The 20,420-nt window shown below is 35.8% G+C and overlaps 1 protein-coding gene across 1 annotated transcript in view; it reads left to right on the top strand.

Moving 5' to 3' along the window:
* Positions 1 to 20,420, top strand: part of DIP-beta (Dpr-interacting protein beta) — an 87,297-nt gene that overhangs the window by 8,664 nt on the left and 58,213 nt on the right. Inside the window, exon 2 of the mRNA XM_028300467.1 lies at positions 7,681 to 7,884. Within this exon, the coding sequence (XP_028156268.1) occupies positions 7,803 to 7,884 (82 nt within the window). The 5' untranslated portion in view covers positions 7,681 to 7,802. The remainder of the gene's footprint in view (positions 1 to 7,680; positions 7,885 to 20,420) is intronic.

A 20,420-nucleotide genomic window follows, 5' to 3' on the forward strand; every position in this document is an offset into this window, starting at 1 on the left:
AGTCAATAGATATTTTTATAAGTTGTTCATTAAGTTAAAAGCTCCTTGAAAGCTTAACAAGAAGCTTCGTCAGTTTTACAAAATGCGGGCCAACATAATTTAATATTCTATTCATTTTCTGTATGAATTTCGGTGTACGGAATTTTTTTAAGAGCTTTGATAAAAAGCTGCGCGCTCCCTATTACTTTTTTGCCATATTTGAGATTATTATTTTCATAACATATCACTTCTCCGTTCTTAGAACCACATTATGTAGCTTTATTTGAACAATTTTATTGGCTGAAATACTTTTTGACTGTTACTTTTTAAAGATAATATCTGTTACGATAAGTAGCTATCGGTTTTCTATATTAATACAGCAATCCTATTCCTTCGTCCAAATTCAGGGGACGCAATAAAATATATCAAACTTTTTCAACAAAAACATAGAAGGCGGCCGGAAAACTAGTGAGATATAGTTATTGCATCTTGACCGGCATTTTTCACGACCCTAGACCTAACTTAACACGAGTCGGAAGTGTTAAAAACCAATTACACCTTTAAACTTGATGTATGTGATTTTTATTCCGACGCCTTATCTTAATAGTGTGAGAAGTAGAAAGTGGATTCGCGTTCAAGTGAAGGGTTTGTTTCCTTTAGTGATGTAACTACTCAGAATCTAAGTTTAGTTTGTGGACATAAGAATCTAGATTCATCAATCATCATCATCATCTCAGCCATAGGACGTCCACTGCTGAACATGGGCCTCCCCCAATGCTTTCCATGTTGCCCGGATGGTAGCGGCCTGCGTCCAGTGCCTTCCTGTTACCTTTATGATGTCGTCGTCCACCTTGTAGGTGGACGTTCCTCGCTGCGTTTTCCGGTACGCGGCCTCCACTCCAGAACCTTGCTGCCCCATCGGCCGTCAGTTCTGCGTACTATGTGTCCTGCCCATTGCCACTTCAGCTTGCTAATCCGTCTTCCGTCGAATCTAGAATATAGGACACCTATTTTATGAAAGGTAAAGAAAAAAAAGAAGTAAAGAAAAATCCCAGTCATCAGTTGCAGATATTACAGCCAGTAACAGTTTCGTTTTATCTTGAAAATCAATATCGTCATCATCACTTCAGTCAATAGACCATGGTTGAAATTATGTACCTTCTAAATAGAAAGATCTAGCCTCTTTCATCCAACCTCCACCAGCTTCATGTGGTCATCAAACTAGGGGGTCGGGAAAAAATGCCTAAAAACAAAAACTTTTTTAAAATAAATAAAACATTTGTATTATAATAAGCTCATAATGATAGCTCATATTTTTTTTTTTTCATAAGTTACTCAACTTTTTTTTTGGTGAATTTTTTTTCAACGTACATACAGTCTGAAAAAAAACCCAGATTTGTTGTAAATCAGAATCAAAAATCACAACCAAAGTGTGGCAAAACTCGAGTACTTTAGAAACTCGAGTAAGACAGTAACCCTTCACTACTTCCTTAGGGTTAATTTAAAGACGAGTGATATCTGCGGACGCATTCATTACCCTACAACGGGTTAGAAGTGTACCATAAATTATGAACCGAATACTTATTCGCTGATTTATATTGAGCTGTAAATTTCCGATTGCGTATGAACCAGCCGCTAGCTCGTGAATAATTCCGAATGTTTAACGTTTATTCTGATGATAACAAAAACAATAGAATAAGCTTAAAAAAAACTGTTGTCGGTTTTGTAAAAAGATTACGGTCTATCTAAAAATTGGGTAATGATAAGATAACGAAAATTATGCTAAATAAAAAAATCAAGGCACCAATCAATACTAAATTAGCTGTATGAGACCTGAACTGATAGTTTTTTTGGACCTACATAATTATACCTATTTTTATAAAACCGGTTCCGCACATCTTGGTGGTAAAAAGGACTACATTGCCAACCCCAACTACATTTTTTTTTTGCTGAAAATGTTAGTGTGATGAGTGAGGTACGAGTAGTTAAAGTATTTTTATTCATCAAAAGACGCTCAAAACTGGTTCAATATTTCTTAATATAATCAGTTATCAAGTCACAATGGCTCCACTTAGTTTTAAACACATAGTTCCATTTGTAATTCGTAGCTAGGTGATAATTACAAAAAATAATAATTAATCATAACCTGACGCAATCAAGTTTGTGTTAATGATCATTGTTTCACGTCTGACTTGAAAAAGTTTAAACCTTCACTAAGCGTTTCGCGAAAAATGTGAAGTCACGTAAAATCACCAAATTACCGCCAAAGGGCAAACATTTGAGCCCGTGCAATTTAAAATTAAAACATCCACTTGCCTTTATAGTTGACTCGCCGAAAATAAATTTGCAGCGTCAGCCCGCCGGATGAAAATCAATAGCTGGCCAATATGTGCCTATCATTTTGACATCTAGAGTTTCGTCCGCTGGTTAGGTCGGTCGCACACGAGAGGGCTCGAGTACCTTTTCATGTTATTAAACTAAAGTTGATTACACAGTGTATCTTTAGTTATGTTTTAGTTTTTTTTGTTTCGTCAGCAATAAGCAATAAATAAAGTTCTTTACAGAACTGCAGGAGAATTTTATCAAGAAAAAATTATAGAGTTTTAATTAACTGTAATTTTTACATTTTTTTTATTTAAACAGTGGTTAAATATTCATGTGATAGAGTAGGTATCCCAACTAATATTATAAATCCCAACTAATATTATAAATGCGAAAGTAACTCTGTCTGTCTGTCTGTCTGTCTGTCTGTCTGTCTGTCTGTCTGTTACGCTTTCCCGCTTAAACCTCGCAACCGATTTTGATGAAATTTGGCATAGAGATAGTTTGAGTCCCGGGAAAGAACATAGGATAGTTTTTATCCCGGTTTTTGAAACAAGGACGCGCGCGATAAAGTTTTTCTGTGACAGACAAAATTCCACGCGGGCGAAGCCGCGGGCGGAAAGCTAGTCTATTTATAACTCGTAAAATAATGATTCGCGCGTATATTGCCGCCCGGCAATACGGCATGAGAAGGATTTATAAACTAAACGGTCTGTGTTAGGTACTCACCCACCTATTTAGTTAGAACGAAGTTTGATTATTAAGATAACACACTCAATATAAAGCTAAACTCAAAAATTGATCAATTTTAATTGGTTTAAAATATTGCAATTCAATCAATCAAAGGCTTGAACTCTTGAGTTGGAATAGTACTAAGTTTCGTTCCACATTACGCACCTTACAATAGACTGAAAACGCATGCTATATTCTACACATCCATCACAACGTTCTTGCATACCGTGTACACCGCACCCTACACAAGCAGGGCCTGATATTCGCCTCGTGTTATATGACCGGCCAGTTTTTGCCGTACACCCTATTCATTAGCCGTCGCCGCTGTACATGTCCGTATTAATTACAGGATGCCCCTGACGGACACACGCTGTACACGCGGATTCAGGATCTCTTGTTGCTCGAAAGTTCAAAGCGTGTCCGATGTCTCTAGAGATTTTACTATTTTGGAAATAACTTTTTTCGCAATATCCTGGTACCTGATACGTAGTTTTGTGTAACAGGGATTAATCAGGCTTAGCTTAGATCAATAAGATTAAAAATTGTTCAACGTATTTTAATTTATCAACTTCTATTATCTATAGCATGAGATTTAATTTTATCATTTTGAAGCAACCTGTGTCGTTAGAGTTATTACTAACTTACTTCCTCCTTTCTTTCTTACTTTACTAAATATTAACTGCAACATAATCAGTTCACTGCTAGATATTGGCCTTCTCCAAAGATCACCCCGACGTACGGTATGTTTGCATAAAGCAACTTGCCGTAAACCTAACTAAGAAGGCCTAACAACGCATCTTACAGTTCGTGCAAAGGCCCCTCGAGATGCTCTATAATCCCTGACGTATGCCAGTTCTGCGTACTTTAAGACCTATTGCCACTTCAGCTTACAGCTATCTGCTACATCTTAAATCACCACAGAAATTCAAGTTAGGTCCAAGCAGCTCTGAATGACTATTTCTAGTTGATTTGGAAAATCTGCTTACTCGTAAACGACTTGTGAAACAACACTGGATACGCGATAAATTCAAGCACGTCAAAATTATTTAGCTAATATTGCATCTTTGCTTAAGACCAGCATCAAATCAAGCACGTTAGAAATTATTCGGCATCTTTGAGTTGGGCATCGATTCATATACGTGCTCAAGTCTTCAAATAGTGAGCTATAAAACAATGTACACATATCTAAAGGCTGAGTTGCACTACCTTATTTTAACAATAACAATTACTTTATCCGGTGCTTTTTGTATGGAGTTTGACAGATTTTTTACGTTTGTCAAAGTGGTGCAACTCAGCCTAATAGAAGCACCAAAGCCACTGAAATACTAATCACTTGATTGCGCCGCATCAGGCGGACGACCACACTCGGTCGCGGCCTGATTACACTGGTTTATAATTGCTACCCTTACAAATGAGCCAACTGCCAATTCGTCGATGTTTTCAGTTGATCGTTCATTAATTTGAGTATATTGTGTCAGTTTCGACATTTCCCTGATTAAATCGGAGTTCATCTGCTTTGTCTGCAATAAGTGCTTGTTCGTTTAGCGTAATGGTAGTGATTTTGATTGTATCGATCATGCAGCTTTTGACGTTGCAATGCTGATAAATTGTTGATTCTTTTTGAAAGTGCACCAAACGAAATATTCAGGATTTGTGAAATGGGAACGTTTTAGTGAAAGATCTTGATTTGGTTATGTTCTAATTACATACATTTGATGGTTTTGTACGTAATTCAGTCACATGTAGCCTCCATGGATAGTGTTTTAGATACTTGAACTCTCTCAGCTCAGAGGTGTTAATCTCGATTAAAAACATCATTTAAAAAAGTATTCCCAGTTGAGATACCGTTATAGAATTTTTAAATCATATCGTTGAACCATTTATGATATTAATGGATTAAGAGGGTTATCACTTCAATCAACTACTTAAATATTAAGGGAAAAGAAAAATTCAAAACAATGCTACACTCTACCCTTCGTTTGAACGGATTTACAAAAGACTAATATTTTACGTAAGCCCCTAGACTCTAAAAGAGAAATTAGATCGACCTATTTTAATCTAAAAGGATAAAGTTCGTTAATCTCGCCCTAAAAACCTAAATTTCCTTTTATAATGAAGATAATTCTTAATAAGAAACATATTGAAGCATTTACTCATCACATTTCCCTTGCCCAACAAAATTTAATCATGCGAGGCAACCCTAAAAACTTCATTTCAACTATTTTCCGCTACTTGCAAATTGAAATAATTCACCATGGTTCACTGCATAACTTTGAAGCGTAACTTATGAGTGGTCAGTGTAGCCATAGTGTAAAGAACTGCATTCCCGGGAAGGAATGCTGAATGCTTTGTTAAGTTGTAAGCGAGCTCTTGCGCATTACTAGGGTAATTTAGATTTAGAAAGTTGGTGTAATTTTATACTGAAAAGAATTTACTTGGAATGTTCATAGCTATTCTGGCTAGACCTACCTAACAACAAAGCGAGATATTTAATCAAAACAACTAAGTATTAGGTATTAGTAAAAAAAATCGTGTCAAAAAAATTCTTCGTCACCAATGTTCTGTGCTTACCTAAAACGAAAAATTCGAATTGAAAAAGATGAATAACGAAAAAAGGTAAGGCGTGTACAGCACTACTGCAGCTAAAAAGGAAATGTATGCGCGTACAAGTGATTTATTTACAACTTCCGATGGCGATCGTATTGTAATCGGGTTTCCGCGATTAAATTCCGACTAACGTGTGATTGTACACATAGCTAAAGCTATACATAGATTACTATAGAGAGAGTATAGTTGGATTGGACACCAAATCAGCGCAAAAAATTTTGGCAATTCCTTTGAAAAAATTTATAGAGACTCTTCTGACTAATCTAACCAAACTGTTTCATTTAAACAATGTTTATATGTATTTCTTTTTGTCTCAAAAATACTTCACAGAATCAATTTCCTTTTATAATAATCAGGGATTCAGACACGTTGTATATCTGACACATTCATAATCAATTCTCACTAAAAGCACCCCAAAAAGAGTGCAAACATTGGTCACGCTCCAAAATACGTAACGGGAAATTGTATGGTATTTATAAAAAAAAGTCCACCATTAGCAAAACGCGGACCGTAATGCACATTATATTTCATAGCAACGAGAGGCCAAAAGACACCACTGTATCCATTTGTGATAATATGTAGCGTGGCGACCGCTCCGATGATGTAGAGATCTGCTAGATATGACATGTGAGAACGAGACGTCACTCTGACAGTCAAAGACCCAGTGATAGTTCAATAGTAGAAACTTTGGGTATCTATTTGACAATAGATATTAATACCCAGATCAGTACTATGTGCTCATGAAGATAAGTTTGTTTGCATTCATGAAAGAATGGAACCTGCAATCTATGAAATTACTATTCCACTGAACTACTATTCAGTAAGTGAACTAATAGAACAGAGGGCTTTATGTGAGTTTACATGAAACGTCATCACTAGCGAGCGCGTTAAAAATATGTATGAAGATTTTAGTTCTTGAAAGTTTTCACCAGGGGCGCTGTACAATCCGTCATACATTTAATGTCCAGTGCCGTAACTAGCCTTTTATGCGCCCGGTGCGAGCTTTCAAAACTGCGCCCTTGAAAAATGCTTGGTCTGGTCATTTCTGCGCCCCTCCAGGGTCTGCGCCCTGTGCCTGGGCACCGCTGGCACCGCCCTAGTTACGGCACTGTTAATGTCACTTTTTTACGCAGTCACTAGTGTAGACGTTTGATGTAAACTCACATAAAGCCCTCTGTTCTATTAGTTCACACTAAGCCCACAGGTGACAATGCACAAGTCAAGGCAATTGGTCAGCACTGACGTGTGCACGCAGCATGTCATCAGCGCATTTAATAAATAAATAATAAAATAGGCATACAATTTTAAAAATATATAATCTAGCTCTGTCAAAAGAAACCTACTTACTACTCGTACCTTATCTTTTATTAAATCTGTTACTAATCAACAGTAGCTGGGACTAATAAGTCAGTTCCATACATTTAAGTCATTGTCCCGCTCGCAGCTCAGGGCATCCGCGCGGCGTATCCCGAGAGCGAATCTTTGATATCAAATTCTTTTAGAACCGACCGCACGTAGCCAACCCCGCATTCACTCATATTTTAGATAACGTTCGACTGTTCCTACGCTCCGCAAACGGAATGTGAATAAAAATACGAATATTTGCACATTTACCACTCGGAGATACTACAATTTATTGTGCAAAGAACTTTTGTCTGTCCAACGTTGCATTCGATTGTTGACAAAGGGAATACCTGTCGTCTGTTTGTACACGTAATTTCACGTGAAAAACTACTAACTGTAAATATCAAACACCAAAAAATATAACCAGACTAAACGAAAGTAAAAAAAGAAAGGCACAACCATTATTTCCTTTCAACTTCCTGAAAGAGTGTTTGTGTTCGGCAACTTGTAGAATCAAGGTGATTTTTGATTTTACAACAAGTATAAGTATTACCTGAACCACCTAACGTACTATATTGGATCAGAACATATTTTATTCGCTTCACAAAAAAAAAACATTCAAGCAGTAACAGATAAATAAACAGTGATATTTTTACTCGTATAGCTGATCATCTAAATTATTTTTGTATTTTACAGGTAACCAGAAGGGTATGCATAATCGACATACGCGATAACCCAAGATGCGAAGATCAAGGCGAGCGACGAAACTGCGGAGTGGCGATAGATGGCAGCACAGAGCAGTGACGCGCTGAAACAAAATGGCGGCGGGTGCGCACACGCGAGGAGGCGGACCTCTCGCTCGACTTCTAGTTTTGGCCATATTACACGTCAATTTTCTCGGTAAGTTGGTTTTTCGTTTTTTTTTATTTATTTAAAAATATAGTATATGAAATACATAAGAAACCAGTCAAAGTAATGAAAACAAGAATAGGTTAATTGTTTAAATAAACCTTCATTTCTCGGTTGCAAACCATCATCTCCGTACTTGCAATGAAAATCTAAAGATGCTCTATGAACCAATGGTATTAAAAGGAGATAAAAGCAAAATATGCATTTATGACAGATGGAAATCACGCTCTTTGGTGCTCTTTGAAGTATACTTCCAGTAGTAGACTGTGATTAGCTGAACATAATAATGATCATGAAATATTATGACCTAGTCACCAATTTACCCAAAACAACAGATAATTCATTTCATTGCAGGTAGGTCGTTAACGTAAAATTAGGTAAAACGGGTATGAGGCATCTGTTTGCCTAGGACGGTACGCTCAGCGAACAACAGACCGCACATTCAAAACATTTGGCCAACCCTGTTTTGTTTCGCAGTCGCTCTCATTTCATGAAGTGCAAGCTTTTGCTACGCCCGCACGAATACGTTTTTCATGACACTAAACTATCCGTACCTAGTCTACAGTGTTGGCAAACATAAATGCAGCCATATTAATTTTACGTTTTAAAACGCCACGCAGATTTTTATTCTATTTACAGTCGTAGTAACTTTTTTTTACTTAGGTTTACATGTAAGCTAAGAGGTATAAATTGTTGTTTGAGTTATCGTGCATTATTTCTTAAGTACCAGCCAAGCAGTTTAAATCGAGTCTACAACGTCGTTATAATAAAATTTAAAATCAAACCCTGAACCAGACTGGACCTGTGAAATGAAATTAAGAAAGTCAATATTTCTAACCAACAAACAACATTTTCAACACATATAAACGATAATGTAATAAAAGTACTTTTGTCACTTATAAAAGCTTAATAAGATTTTCCTCATAAAATCAATACGACGATTACTCTTACACACATTTTTATTTTTCTACAATCAATCAACATCAAACAGAATTTTCCTGTAGGTAAATTCGTAATCGCAGAATGGATGAAAGCTGTACCTATAGATAAAAATGTACCAAAAAAATTATAACTTGAAAGAGACATTTGCAAATGGATTTCCCGTCGCATTCGAAACGATTCATTCTATGTTGATAAAAATATAAAGCAGCGAAGAGTAACATGGATAACCCTTTCACTGCTCAAAGCGGCTGTGTCTCTGTTGAAAAACGGGCCACGGGTCAAAATGTCACCGCGTACGGTGAAACACGCACGGGCGCCCGTTGGGAGGGTTAAAATGGGCTAGTTGTATGCAAAATAAAGGAAGTTAACAAAGGTGAAGGTTGGACATTTTGAAAACAGCATCTATTTATTAATACTAATTAAAATATGTAGGTTTGTTTATGAAGTAATTAATGGAACTAGATTGACGTAAAAACATTCTTGTGATATTTATAAGCGATGCAAAATTTCTGAATATCAACTATTGCCTAGAAATAGGTACTTATAATAATATATTGTTTGAAATCGCAAAAATAGTAAAATATTGATATTTTTATCTGTGAAGCTCAAGTAAATTTAAAAAACCTACCTTTAGCAGTTTTGTTGCTGAAAACGTTTCAAATGGGCGAGTCACGCACGTAAAATGACCACTTCATTCGCCTAAACAATGAATTTTTCAGAGTTAAAAGTAGATTCGTTTAATCGAGAATGTTCTTTTTATTTTGCTGCAAAATAACCAAAAATTTTATGAAATAATTATGTTTATTTATATTTTACAAATTCAGTAAGTAGACACTATTCGAGGAAACTACCTCTGAATGCCGTTCGATATGGAAAACTGCGTAGCCTGTAGACGCATAAATTACGTAGATAATGTGTCTCACATTTATGGTAACTGCAAGTAGTGAATACAACTTTTAAAATCTGAATAAAAATTATAAATAGGTAGGTATACATTTGTTTAACGAATGCATCCCCATTTAAAACAATATAGAGCAAAAGAAAGCTGTATTGTTATATGGTTTGATAGTTTTTAATAACATTTTCTTTGTAATAAAACAAGCAGAGCCACTGTGAAAAGCTAGTTGATAATAAAACAAAACATTTTTATGAGAGTATCCATCGGCGCGAATAGGCCAGCCGTCAGCGCCGCGCTGCGTCAAACATGACATATTGCGTCGTTATGTCCCTCGCCCACTTTGACAACCGTTGTCAGTTGAATGATCCGGAAAAATAATGAAAATCGCAATTTAATTACTGAAGTTTAAACCTGTCGTAAAGTGCGATGGTACGGGAAACTCCGACTGGTCTTGTTTTTTGTATCTCATAAAAATAATGACATGTTAACTTTGTGAACACAATTTTAATGTTAAGGCTTTTAGTTATATTCGAATATTAGTAAGGTTTTGTTGTAATCACTAATGAATAAGTAGCCCCTTTAGGCTGAGTTGCACCATCCTACTTTAACCACAACTTTAACGTAGACAAACGTCAAAAATCCATACAAAAAGCACCGGTTATTGTTATTGTAACGGCTAAAATAAAGTGGTGCAAATCAGCCTTAATGTATGAGTCACTTTCAGCGGTTCTTATGAAGTTTCATTTTACTCTTATCATTATTACATTCCGTTCAACTATCTCAAGCACTCACGGCACGGAGCACTTAGGCTGAGAACCCACGTGCGCCCGCCACAATGAAATTAATCACGGCTTAAAATTTTCAGTTGCTACCTTATCTCGTATTGTCGTTTTATTGTGCTAGCCCTGGAACCATTAGCGAAATGTCACAGGAGCATTGTAATCGCGCCCGCGGCCCGAACATTGTGCGGCTGCGACCCCCGTGTATAACCCGCTTATGTTTGCGTCGTTGTACAGACAGCACTTCAAGCTCAACTTAAAGCCATCTTATGCAGTTGTGATAGGGTTGATTTTGCTACAAAAATGTATAGTGTGATGAGGTGTTTTGCTGTACGGACGTATTTGCAAATTTATAACAACTACCTTGTGCATGTTTCTTTGTTTGCGTGGATTTAGGCTCGCACTATGTAACGCTTTAAACTCGGTTCAAATTCGAGCGTGAATTCGATTGGTTGAATTTTTTAGTTAGACAATGAAACATGAGACTATTCTGAAGTGCAAACAATTAGTTTACAGTTTAGCGGCGTTTTAGTTAGTGGCCATGGAGTTTCTCAAAGATGTTAGGAGGATGTATAGAGAGACGTCTTCATTTATTGACTTCTGCAGCGTATTGCTTTTTGTTATTTAAGTAACTTAAAAACCAACTTTTAACAGAACAGCACTGACTCCAATCCTTTTTTAAGTAGCAAAACAACTGCAATATTTCAAACTATTCGCAGTTTGGTAACTTATTAATAATTTAATTAGGTACTTTGACATGTTGGCACAATGGTTATGTAATTATACAACTTAATTACACATGATTATATAATAGCTCAAAACTTTTGCAAACAAACGCTTTGTGTGAGTTTAATTTTCCAACCTAGTTTGTCGGTTTTGCAAACGTATATTTTTCCATACAGTATTTTCTTTTGAAATATTGCTAGAGCTTGAACTAGTTAAACGCGGCAAAAATAGAGACAGATAAATAGTACAATATTTAAAGCATGGAAAAAGAAAAGTTGTTTAACTTTAGTGATGTTTAGTAAAGAAATGTAATTTTAAAATAACATCAAATAATAAGAATAAAAACTAATGTAAAAATAACTATCTAAAACTGATACTCTTAAAATAGTTCGAAGACTAACTTTAGGAACTCTGATGTAACGCACATAAGAAAGAACACCTCAGTGACATTCTCTGCAAATTGTAAGCACTCAGCTCCATAATATTGTTCTTACCAACTATAAGCGGCGACGAATTTGCGGGTAGGGTTACCAACCATTTCAATTCATCCGGACATTTCTTGAATTTTGGCCATGCATTGAAACTCTATTTACAGTATTTCAATTTGTTTAGATCACACGTTCGTTCAAAACATCGCGATGTTCTTTCATTTTATTCATTCTCACGAGAAAAGATTGATGATTCTCCATGCTATACTTATCCTTATTACTATTTACGAGTTTTATTCCTACGACAAAATGTAAGGTTATGGCATTTTCCAAGTTAAATCTTGTAGGTATTTCTTGATCCCTAAATTCATCCATCTCTGATTAGTATTTCAAGCGAGAAAAGGTAACAGACAGACTCACTTTCGTATTTTAAATACTATTTAAATACTTATTTCTGATTTTAAATGCCTATATTGAACTTTGGTCCAGTATCAAAAAATTTTCAGGACTTTCCACGTCCCATCTGGTGACTCTATCCGCGAGCAACAAAATCTAACCAGTACATGAATGAATAAACAGTCTCGCGATTGTCGTGTACATTTCAGAGTGAGCAGTTGCGTGTTAGGAAATCTCGAGCGATCATTCCTCTCACGTTGGCTCCGAGTGGCCGACAAAGGGAAGAGGGCTTGCATACCTTATTACCACCTTTCTAAATCCCTACTTATGTGAACACGACGCGGCTGTAGGAATGACAACTACGTGCGGGGAGTGATGGACTGCGTGTAATGATTTTTTCGTTCCGCACGTCCCTTTGTTGTAACGATTTGTTCGTAAAAGTTAAGGGTATTTATATTGGGTGGATGACACCCACCATTCAATTAGCTGATAGCTTTTTATGAGCCATCAAAATATTTTTTTTGCACAGCAACACGAATTTGTGATGCTATAATTTCGGCAACTCAATTCGCAAATTAATTATTATTGATTTCAAAGCAATTAAATCTGATTCACAAAAAACTACCCAATAAATTGGTTGTTCACCATTATAGCCTGTGCTTTAAAATATCAACTGCCCAAGGACTGGCAAAATTATTCACCACTTTTTAGCAATAAAAATGTAGAGAACCAAATTTTTATCGTTATTAATACAAGTCAGAATATTTTTTCAAAGAACCGAAAGAGCAACGCCTACCTTTCAAATCTTTAATGTAGGAAGAATTATGATGTGGACCTTTCAGAGGGCGTTTTGCTACTGACAAACGTCAAGGCAAAAAGCTTAGCATTTTTGGTGTTCTCAAATATTGTTTTGCATTATAATGTCGCCGCGGCTTTTCCTACAATTAATCAGCGAGTCAATGAGCCGTTCTGTTTGGACAACGAGAATGAGTAATCCTTCCCTAGCGACTTACCAATAACAAGCGAAATAATAAAGTATGCCCGGAGAATTTTAGCTAAGAATATAAAGTAGGAAGCACTGAACTATTAAAAGGAAATTCATTAATTTCTTTACAAAGACAAACAGACGCAGTATAATTTGATGATAAATGTGTCTTTACATGCCTGAAAACTTATTGGGCCAATCTCTCAGAAAGAGGCCTAGATAGTATTTAGGAAAATATTTAGTACGTAGGCAGTAAGTGGCAGTAAGTAAAGGTCATACTTTAAAAATCACTTCGGGTAATGTTTTTAGCTTAGGTAAAAGTGAGAAGAAAAGTGGCAGTAAGTAAAGGTCATACTTTAAAAATCACTTCGGGTAATGTTTTTAGCTTAGGTAAAAGTGAGAAGAAAACGCGCTACTGCACACAAAAATATCTGGTATCTCAAAATCATATGGTTCGAAACGCGCAAGTAAAAACGCGTCATCTGGACTAGCTCTTAATAAAAAAATTATAATGGTACAAATCCCCCAAATCTCATACCTACCCTACTGTAGACAAAAAATAATTACATAATTTAAGAAACGCCGGGTCGTCGACCCCATAAACATCTTAGCATAGGGAAATTGTGTTGAGTAAATGCTTGGGGACAAAAACTGTATTTATTACTGTTATCTTATTTGCATACAATTCCATATCGTCTACGTTTACAGTCTACCGACTTGTTCATAGAATATTTTCTCATAAACATGCAGATTGCGGATGGGACGCGTTTTTATGTAAAATTGGGGAAAGGGGAGCTATTTTATTTATTACCCTCTTGAGTTGGCGTCACTTCTGGCGGAGTGAGAGATTTCTGGGCAATATGTGCCGTTGATTTAAAGTGCTTCTACCGCCTTATATTTTATTGAATGGGCGCTCCAATACNTTCAATACAATAAATTTCATCGTTGACCGCTTCGTAGTCGTTTAGAGCTAACGCCTACTTTTCTGTGCGAGTCGATTGTGTGAGTATGGCAGAATTTCCCAGCTTAATCCATAACCAAAATATTAACTGACAAGTTTTATATTTATTAAAAATAATAATTAAATACTTTTTACTTATAGATAACTTTTCCTAGATGGACGGATAAATAATAAATGATTTCCTTTACATTTTTAATATACTTATTATAAAGGGCAGCTTTCTAGTAAGATTTTGCTTAATTAATGGAATCATCCTTCTCTCTAAAACAAACGGTTTCCGATGAGGATTTTCTTGGTAAACTAATCAGCTTAATTCATCCCGTGGTCGTCTAAGAAAAGTAAATTTCCACGAAACGATCAAACCCATCTCAAATATTTTATGAATTTGTTCAAAAAGTATTTACTATAATAAAGCTAGCTCTGGTTTTTCCGCTTTGGGTATAAAATATCAGTGAAGAATTTTAGTGTAATCTTCCTACGAAAAATCTACCTAGCCAAAAAATCGACGTCTTTTTGTAACTTGTCACACCATTGACAACCCACAAACGCGGCAAAGCGGCTTATCAATTGATACAATAAAATAAAGTAGCAAACAAAATATTCAAGCTTACTTATCTACCAAGAAATGTAAAAGCTTTTAAAATTTTCAAGCGCCATAACTTGTTTCATAACAGCTGCCATCAGCCTAGAAGTTACACAAATAATCTGGAAAATAGTTCCCGCCTCGCTTCATAATAACACGTTCTGCGTCAGTTTTGCGTTTGATGCTTATTAGGGTTCCTTTGGGCAAAAGAAGAATCGGAATTATTTTATTGTGATTGGTTTTTTATGTAACACAATGTCGAAAAAACCACAGGTGAATAAGACAGTTACACGGAGGTACCGTTTACCGATGTTTCGAATTGATTCGTGTACATAGAGCTAGCTAACACTTTTCAGTAAGATTCAAAATTAAATAAATAGGTATATTATTTTCATGTGCTGTGGCTTATAAATTGTAAATCATGAAAAATATCTAAGCGAAACACATGTAATACTTTTTTTTCATTTCAGTGACATAAAAAAAATATGTTGGTTAGTTCGAGAGCTTTTACTTACATAAAATAATAAGTGAAACTGAAAATATAAGAATAATCAATCATTTCAATAATTTATTTAATAAAAAAATATGACTCTATTGAAAAAACTCTACATTTTTGGTACTTGAAAATACATAATTTACTTTGCACGGAATCAACATTCATGAAACCGGTTCAATACTGGCGCGCTGGTACCACAAGGTCTCTACTTAAGAACTTCACGTCTTCCTTTATATTTTCCTATGAACGATGCAGTATTGTTTAGTGCCAACAATAGCATTGTGTCTTGACTTATCTTTATACTGTAACTACAACGGTACAATCTTTTATACAAAATGCTTAAATGTTAAGTATATTAAGTTATAGTCTTGCTCAAAATACATTTAATTTGTTGATTTATGCTTCTTGAAATGATATATTTTTAAAAATGTTAAATAACAAAATTGGATTATATTTCCTACCACACATATACAATAGCTTTTTAATGGGACTAAGCTAAGTATAACTTAAGCCACGTAATATAAATTGAATTTCAAAACATGATTTAAGCTCGTGCATCTAGGTTTAGAGTACTAACTAGTATAAATAAATCCGTTAAAATATGTTCTGGCAAAAGAATCGTAGAAAACAAACTCAACTAAATATTATAAATCTGTGAGTTCAAAAACGTGTTATTAAGGTCATATTGCGAAGTTATTAGTGGGGCCGATTTTCTGGCATAGAATGTGTCACGAGTATGTCCTCGCGTGATTTCCCGAAGGAGCTGAAAGTGTTACTAAAAGAACTCCAATATGGGGAACGACATCCATCTTGTTTTCACTTTATGACCAGCCATTTTGTTTTTCTTCAAACATCTACCACTCAAAAATAATTTAAAGCCTATGAGCTTGCAAATAATTTTATTGCTGCTACAAGTTCCAAGAAAGGCTTAATTTATTCAAAAACAACTTATTCAATGCCGTACTATAAAATATCAAGGGTTCAAGCTTTCTAAAGCTACCATTATAATTAAAGCATCAAAATTTCCGTCTAAGGGTGCATAGTGTACTTACATCACTGGTATATTATGAAGTGTTATTATAAAGCGCTAAGCTTAAGCGATAAACAAAGTAGGTATGTATTAGCAATTTATAAGCTTCTTACGTACCTACTACGAAACTATAACGCATGTAGCTTGTACTCACACCCGTATTCACGAACGATGCTTGCATAAGTGAAGCAGTAAATAGAGGTCTGTGATTGGTTCGTGTGTGACCCTGTGCGTCCACGCGCGTTCTGAGACCTCATAGTGTTTGTGAATACGGGCATCAGTGTAGGTACCCGTCATGCCTCACACGCGTCGACTACCAATATAACCCTTTTCTTAGCCTGGCAAAACATTTTCACTGAAGAAGACAGAACAGAACAGAAACTTTATCGCAAAGATACCACGTTCTTGATTCGACCAATATAAATGTTCTCAGTAGGGCTTAAGTTAATACTGGGTTCAGTACACTCTAAATACCCGAGGCCAGTTTCGAAGAAACGTCTAAGAACATAATAATTTTGTTTTCTGAACGGTTTGTTGCATCTTCCTTACAATAATGAGGATTACGAAAACAGGAATAATTAATTACACTAGTTTACAAGGTTTTTTACCCAGAGATGAAACTGATATGTATCGGTAGAGTTATTAACCCTTACTTAAAAACTGAACTTAGAAAAAATTTAGGACGTCAAATTTTGTAAATATTGATTATATTAATTTTTATCATTTTTATACATTTATCTCTAAAAAACAATAAAAAATGAGTCGTTTTACTCCTTCTTTTATACTGATTAGTATCAGTTTCCCTTATTATAGACCAGCAGCAATCTGATAATATATTTTTATCCCAAATTCCTTGGTATCTTTCCTCAAAAACCTTCAAATCCTGGTGAAAACTTTCGCCTTGCTCAACACTCACGCTTCCCAGGTTCTCAGGAAAAAAATCCAGGTGAGAATGTAAAAATGGAATTTTTAACGACTTATTCACACCCATTCCTTGGTAATTCCTCAATAATTTGGAAACAATTTCTGCATAATTCTCAGATTAATTTATAGTTTCCCTGGAAACTTTTCACTACTGCTTTAAATTAATACCAAGCATCTTTCCCTTACTGGAATTGCTGGGCAATGATGGATAAAGAACTCCTTCAGACTGTAGCACAGGTTTTGTGACTGATGCAACATCAGGATATTGTATGTTCTTGGTTTTTGTTGCTAAGACCTGTAGTTTCCGTGAGGCAGAAGTAACAGTCATTAATGTGATTTGTTGGTTCTCTCCATAACATTGGGGTGCCGAATCGTATATGTTTTCTTCTTCCTGGAGCCTAGTGTAATAATATACTTCTCAAATTTTCGCACACTACACCAGGAACCCATTTTTTATCAGGTTTGTTACCGAGATTTGAAAGTAATAGAAATAGGCCCGTTTTACGGCCTCAGTGATTGGTCTCTTCATTTTTGACAATATAATTTGACCACAAACTTAGCAAAAGTTATTTGGTCTTAATTTACACTGCCTTGGTGACATTTTAAAACAAGTAAAAATGTTAAAATAATACTTAAACGCAATTAAAATAAAGTAGAAACTCCGACACGGCTAACAAGACAGCTTACTTAGGTTAATGTGGATTTCTCAAAAACTTGACGTGATAAAAATATGAGACATGTATTTTTGTAATAAGGGGGCTGGTAGAAAACACATCCCATATGAATTATCTTTGGGTAAAAGAAAAACTTTTTTTTTGTAAACTAGTGTTATTATCATTGGATAAAAATTTTAAGTATTTATTGCAAATGGTATTATTCGAAATACTAATATTCAGTCACTTGACTTCAAAAGGCAGACAGTAAGAAGTACATAGGTTGATTAATGGTTTCATCATGCTTATTATCTAAAGCTTCAATAAAAAAGTCAGGCAAAAGGTCGTGGGTTCGATTCCCGCCTTAGGCAGTTCGAATTTTTTCTTCAAGTTATTTATTCAAAAATAATAATGATAATGTTATGCCTTATTAGAATCAAGACTTGAAAGAACACGACAAAAAAAGTTTCTCAGACAACACAACAAACACGTGTTGCGTAAAACGAACGAGCGTCTAATAAGTTTTTTGTCCAAACAGTTCGCAATCGTTCGCTAGTTTTATCACCAATGATGGCCGGGCCCACGTACATTCGCCGGTGACAAGTTACGAATGAGCGCGGGTAATTAAAAACGTGACCGTCGTCACTTGTCCGGACCCTTATGGGTTTTATCTACTTCCTGGCACCCACACCGGCTTTGTTTATTTATTGGACCCCACTTGTTATGTTTTATTCCATTTTCCGTTAATGCGCATACTTTATAGCACAAGTTTAGGAGCAGTTAAGAATGTTTGGATTGAGGACATTTTTATTGGAAGGGACAGTATCAATCAAGTTGTAAGGTTTATGTTTTTCATGGCATACAAGACTCCGCCTATTTATAATTTCATAAATCAGAAGATTGATTCTGAAGTTTTTGCATTTAAAATGTCAAATCTGGAACTTAACGACTTAGATCGTGGACCTAGTACAAAGTGGACCAAGTCGATGGAAGACTCCAGAACAAAATCTCTCAACTGAGCTACGAAGACATGGGTGAACTAAAAAAAAACGATTGCTTTTACGTCATGCTATTTCATAACTAGCCCTTAAACATCAATAATATGTAGAAAAAATAATGTAACAAAATAACATTATAATATAACGAAAAAGAGACACAGCAATTTCAGTAAATAAATTTTGGGCATTTTCCGGTAATCGGAAGATGTTTTAAAAAACTTTTCAATTGGAGTCATAGTCAGAATTGCTCAATTAGGAAGCTATAAATACATTTGAACGCTATTTAACTCGGAAACTACACTACTTACCATTAGCATAGAAGACGTATCACAATTAAGTTAACTCTCTCCCCGCGCATTCAAGATCGCTCAAACTTCGGCGACAACTGTCTAGGTGTGTTATGAACTTCCAGACTACCACAAATGGGATATCATGTGACAATTAATAAACTTAGCAGAAAGACTTAATTAAATTCCACTCTTGAAAGCTGTTGCTTTACGAAGTCACGGCTTCTTTTAAAATAATATAAACTTGTTTAATAGAATCTTCTTAGAGTTGCATGCAAGAAAAAAAGAATTTCAGCTATAACAATTCACAATAGAGATCAAATGAGAACCTCCTCCATTTTTAAGTCGGTTAAAAATAATGTAAAGGATGTTTGAATAGTTCGAAGAATCGTCGTTAATATTATGTTAATATTATTATTAATGTTTTTAGATAGAAATAATTTAAAATAGCTGATATTGAACACTTTTCGTACTTATGCACATTTTATTTAAATTAGATTTTTTTTTATATAACCACTTTTTTAAATTATTCATTTAACCATTTTTGTTTTAACATGACATGCAATTAGATTTTTTGTAACAGACAAATATCTACGGGAGTAAAGCCATGGGAAGAAGCTAGTTAAATACAAAATGAAACGTGATGATAGCAGCACTTGCGTCTTAGTTACCATTAAATGCTAGCTAAGTCAAACTACAAAGCTCCATCAAAACGTTAAGAGACCTCCGGAACCCGACGAAAGATTTGCTCTACTCTGCGGTGAACTACGTCGTTTGCGTCTCAGTATAAAGTCACGTTCATCTGAGGTATAAGTCTAGATTCTTAGTCTAGACATTACCTAGATTAATAATAATAATAATAAGCGACACCACGGGGCCAGTTGTTAATCCGAGTGCTCCCGAGAGTCGGTCAAGACCCTCGTCTTCGGCTTACCGAAGTGGAATCCGAGAGGGTCTGCAGGACTTTCACCTCTGGCTTGCCTTAACCGGCCGGCCAGAGTGGAGTCGCTAGAGCTATATGCTCCAGGGGTGGAAGTGTTAAAGGGCATAACGCCGCGAGTAACCTCGGAGAAAGCGCAGCACACCTCTCTACACCCCTGAGCTGGCAGACGCCAATGTTGCCCCTCAGTCCGGTCTATACGACCCATGACGCCAGGGGGGGCCCATTTAGTCGCTGGCTAGTCACCGCCTGCCATTTTTTCAGTCCGAGACTATGAACCAGGCAGGTGACCCGTAGTCTCCATCCATAGCCCAGTAACCAGTCCATCCGCTAATTCACAGATAGTTTTTTGGATATATCGGACACGTTCCAAATTGTCACGGCCATGGTATTAAAAATGTGTCACTACCGCAAACTATTTAAGTACATGGTCGTGACATTACAACGCGTGGTTGTGACATTCTATTTTTATTATTTTAATAGTTTTTGTTGTTCTGCTAA

Source organism: Ostrinia furnacalis, unplaced genomic scaffold (genome assembly GCF_004193835.3).
Source record: "Ostrinia furnacalis isolate ACB-3 unplaced genomic scaffold, ASM419383v2 OfSCF0710, whole genome shotgun sequence".
Lineage (NCBI taxonomy): Eukaryota > Metazoa > Arthropoda > Insecta > Lepidoptera > Crambidae > Ostrinia > Ostrinia furnacalis.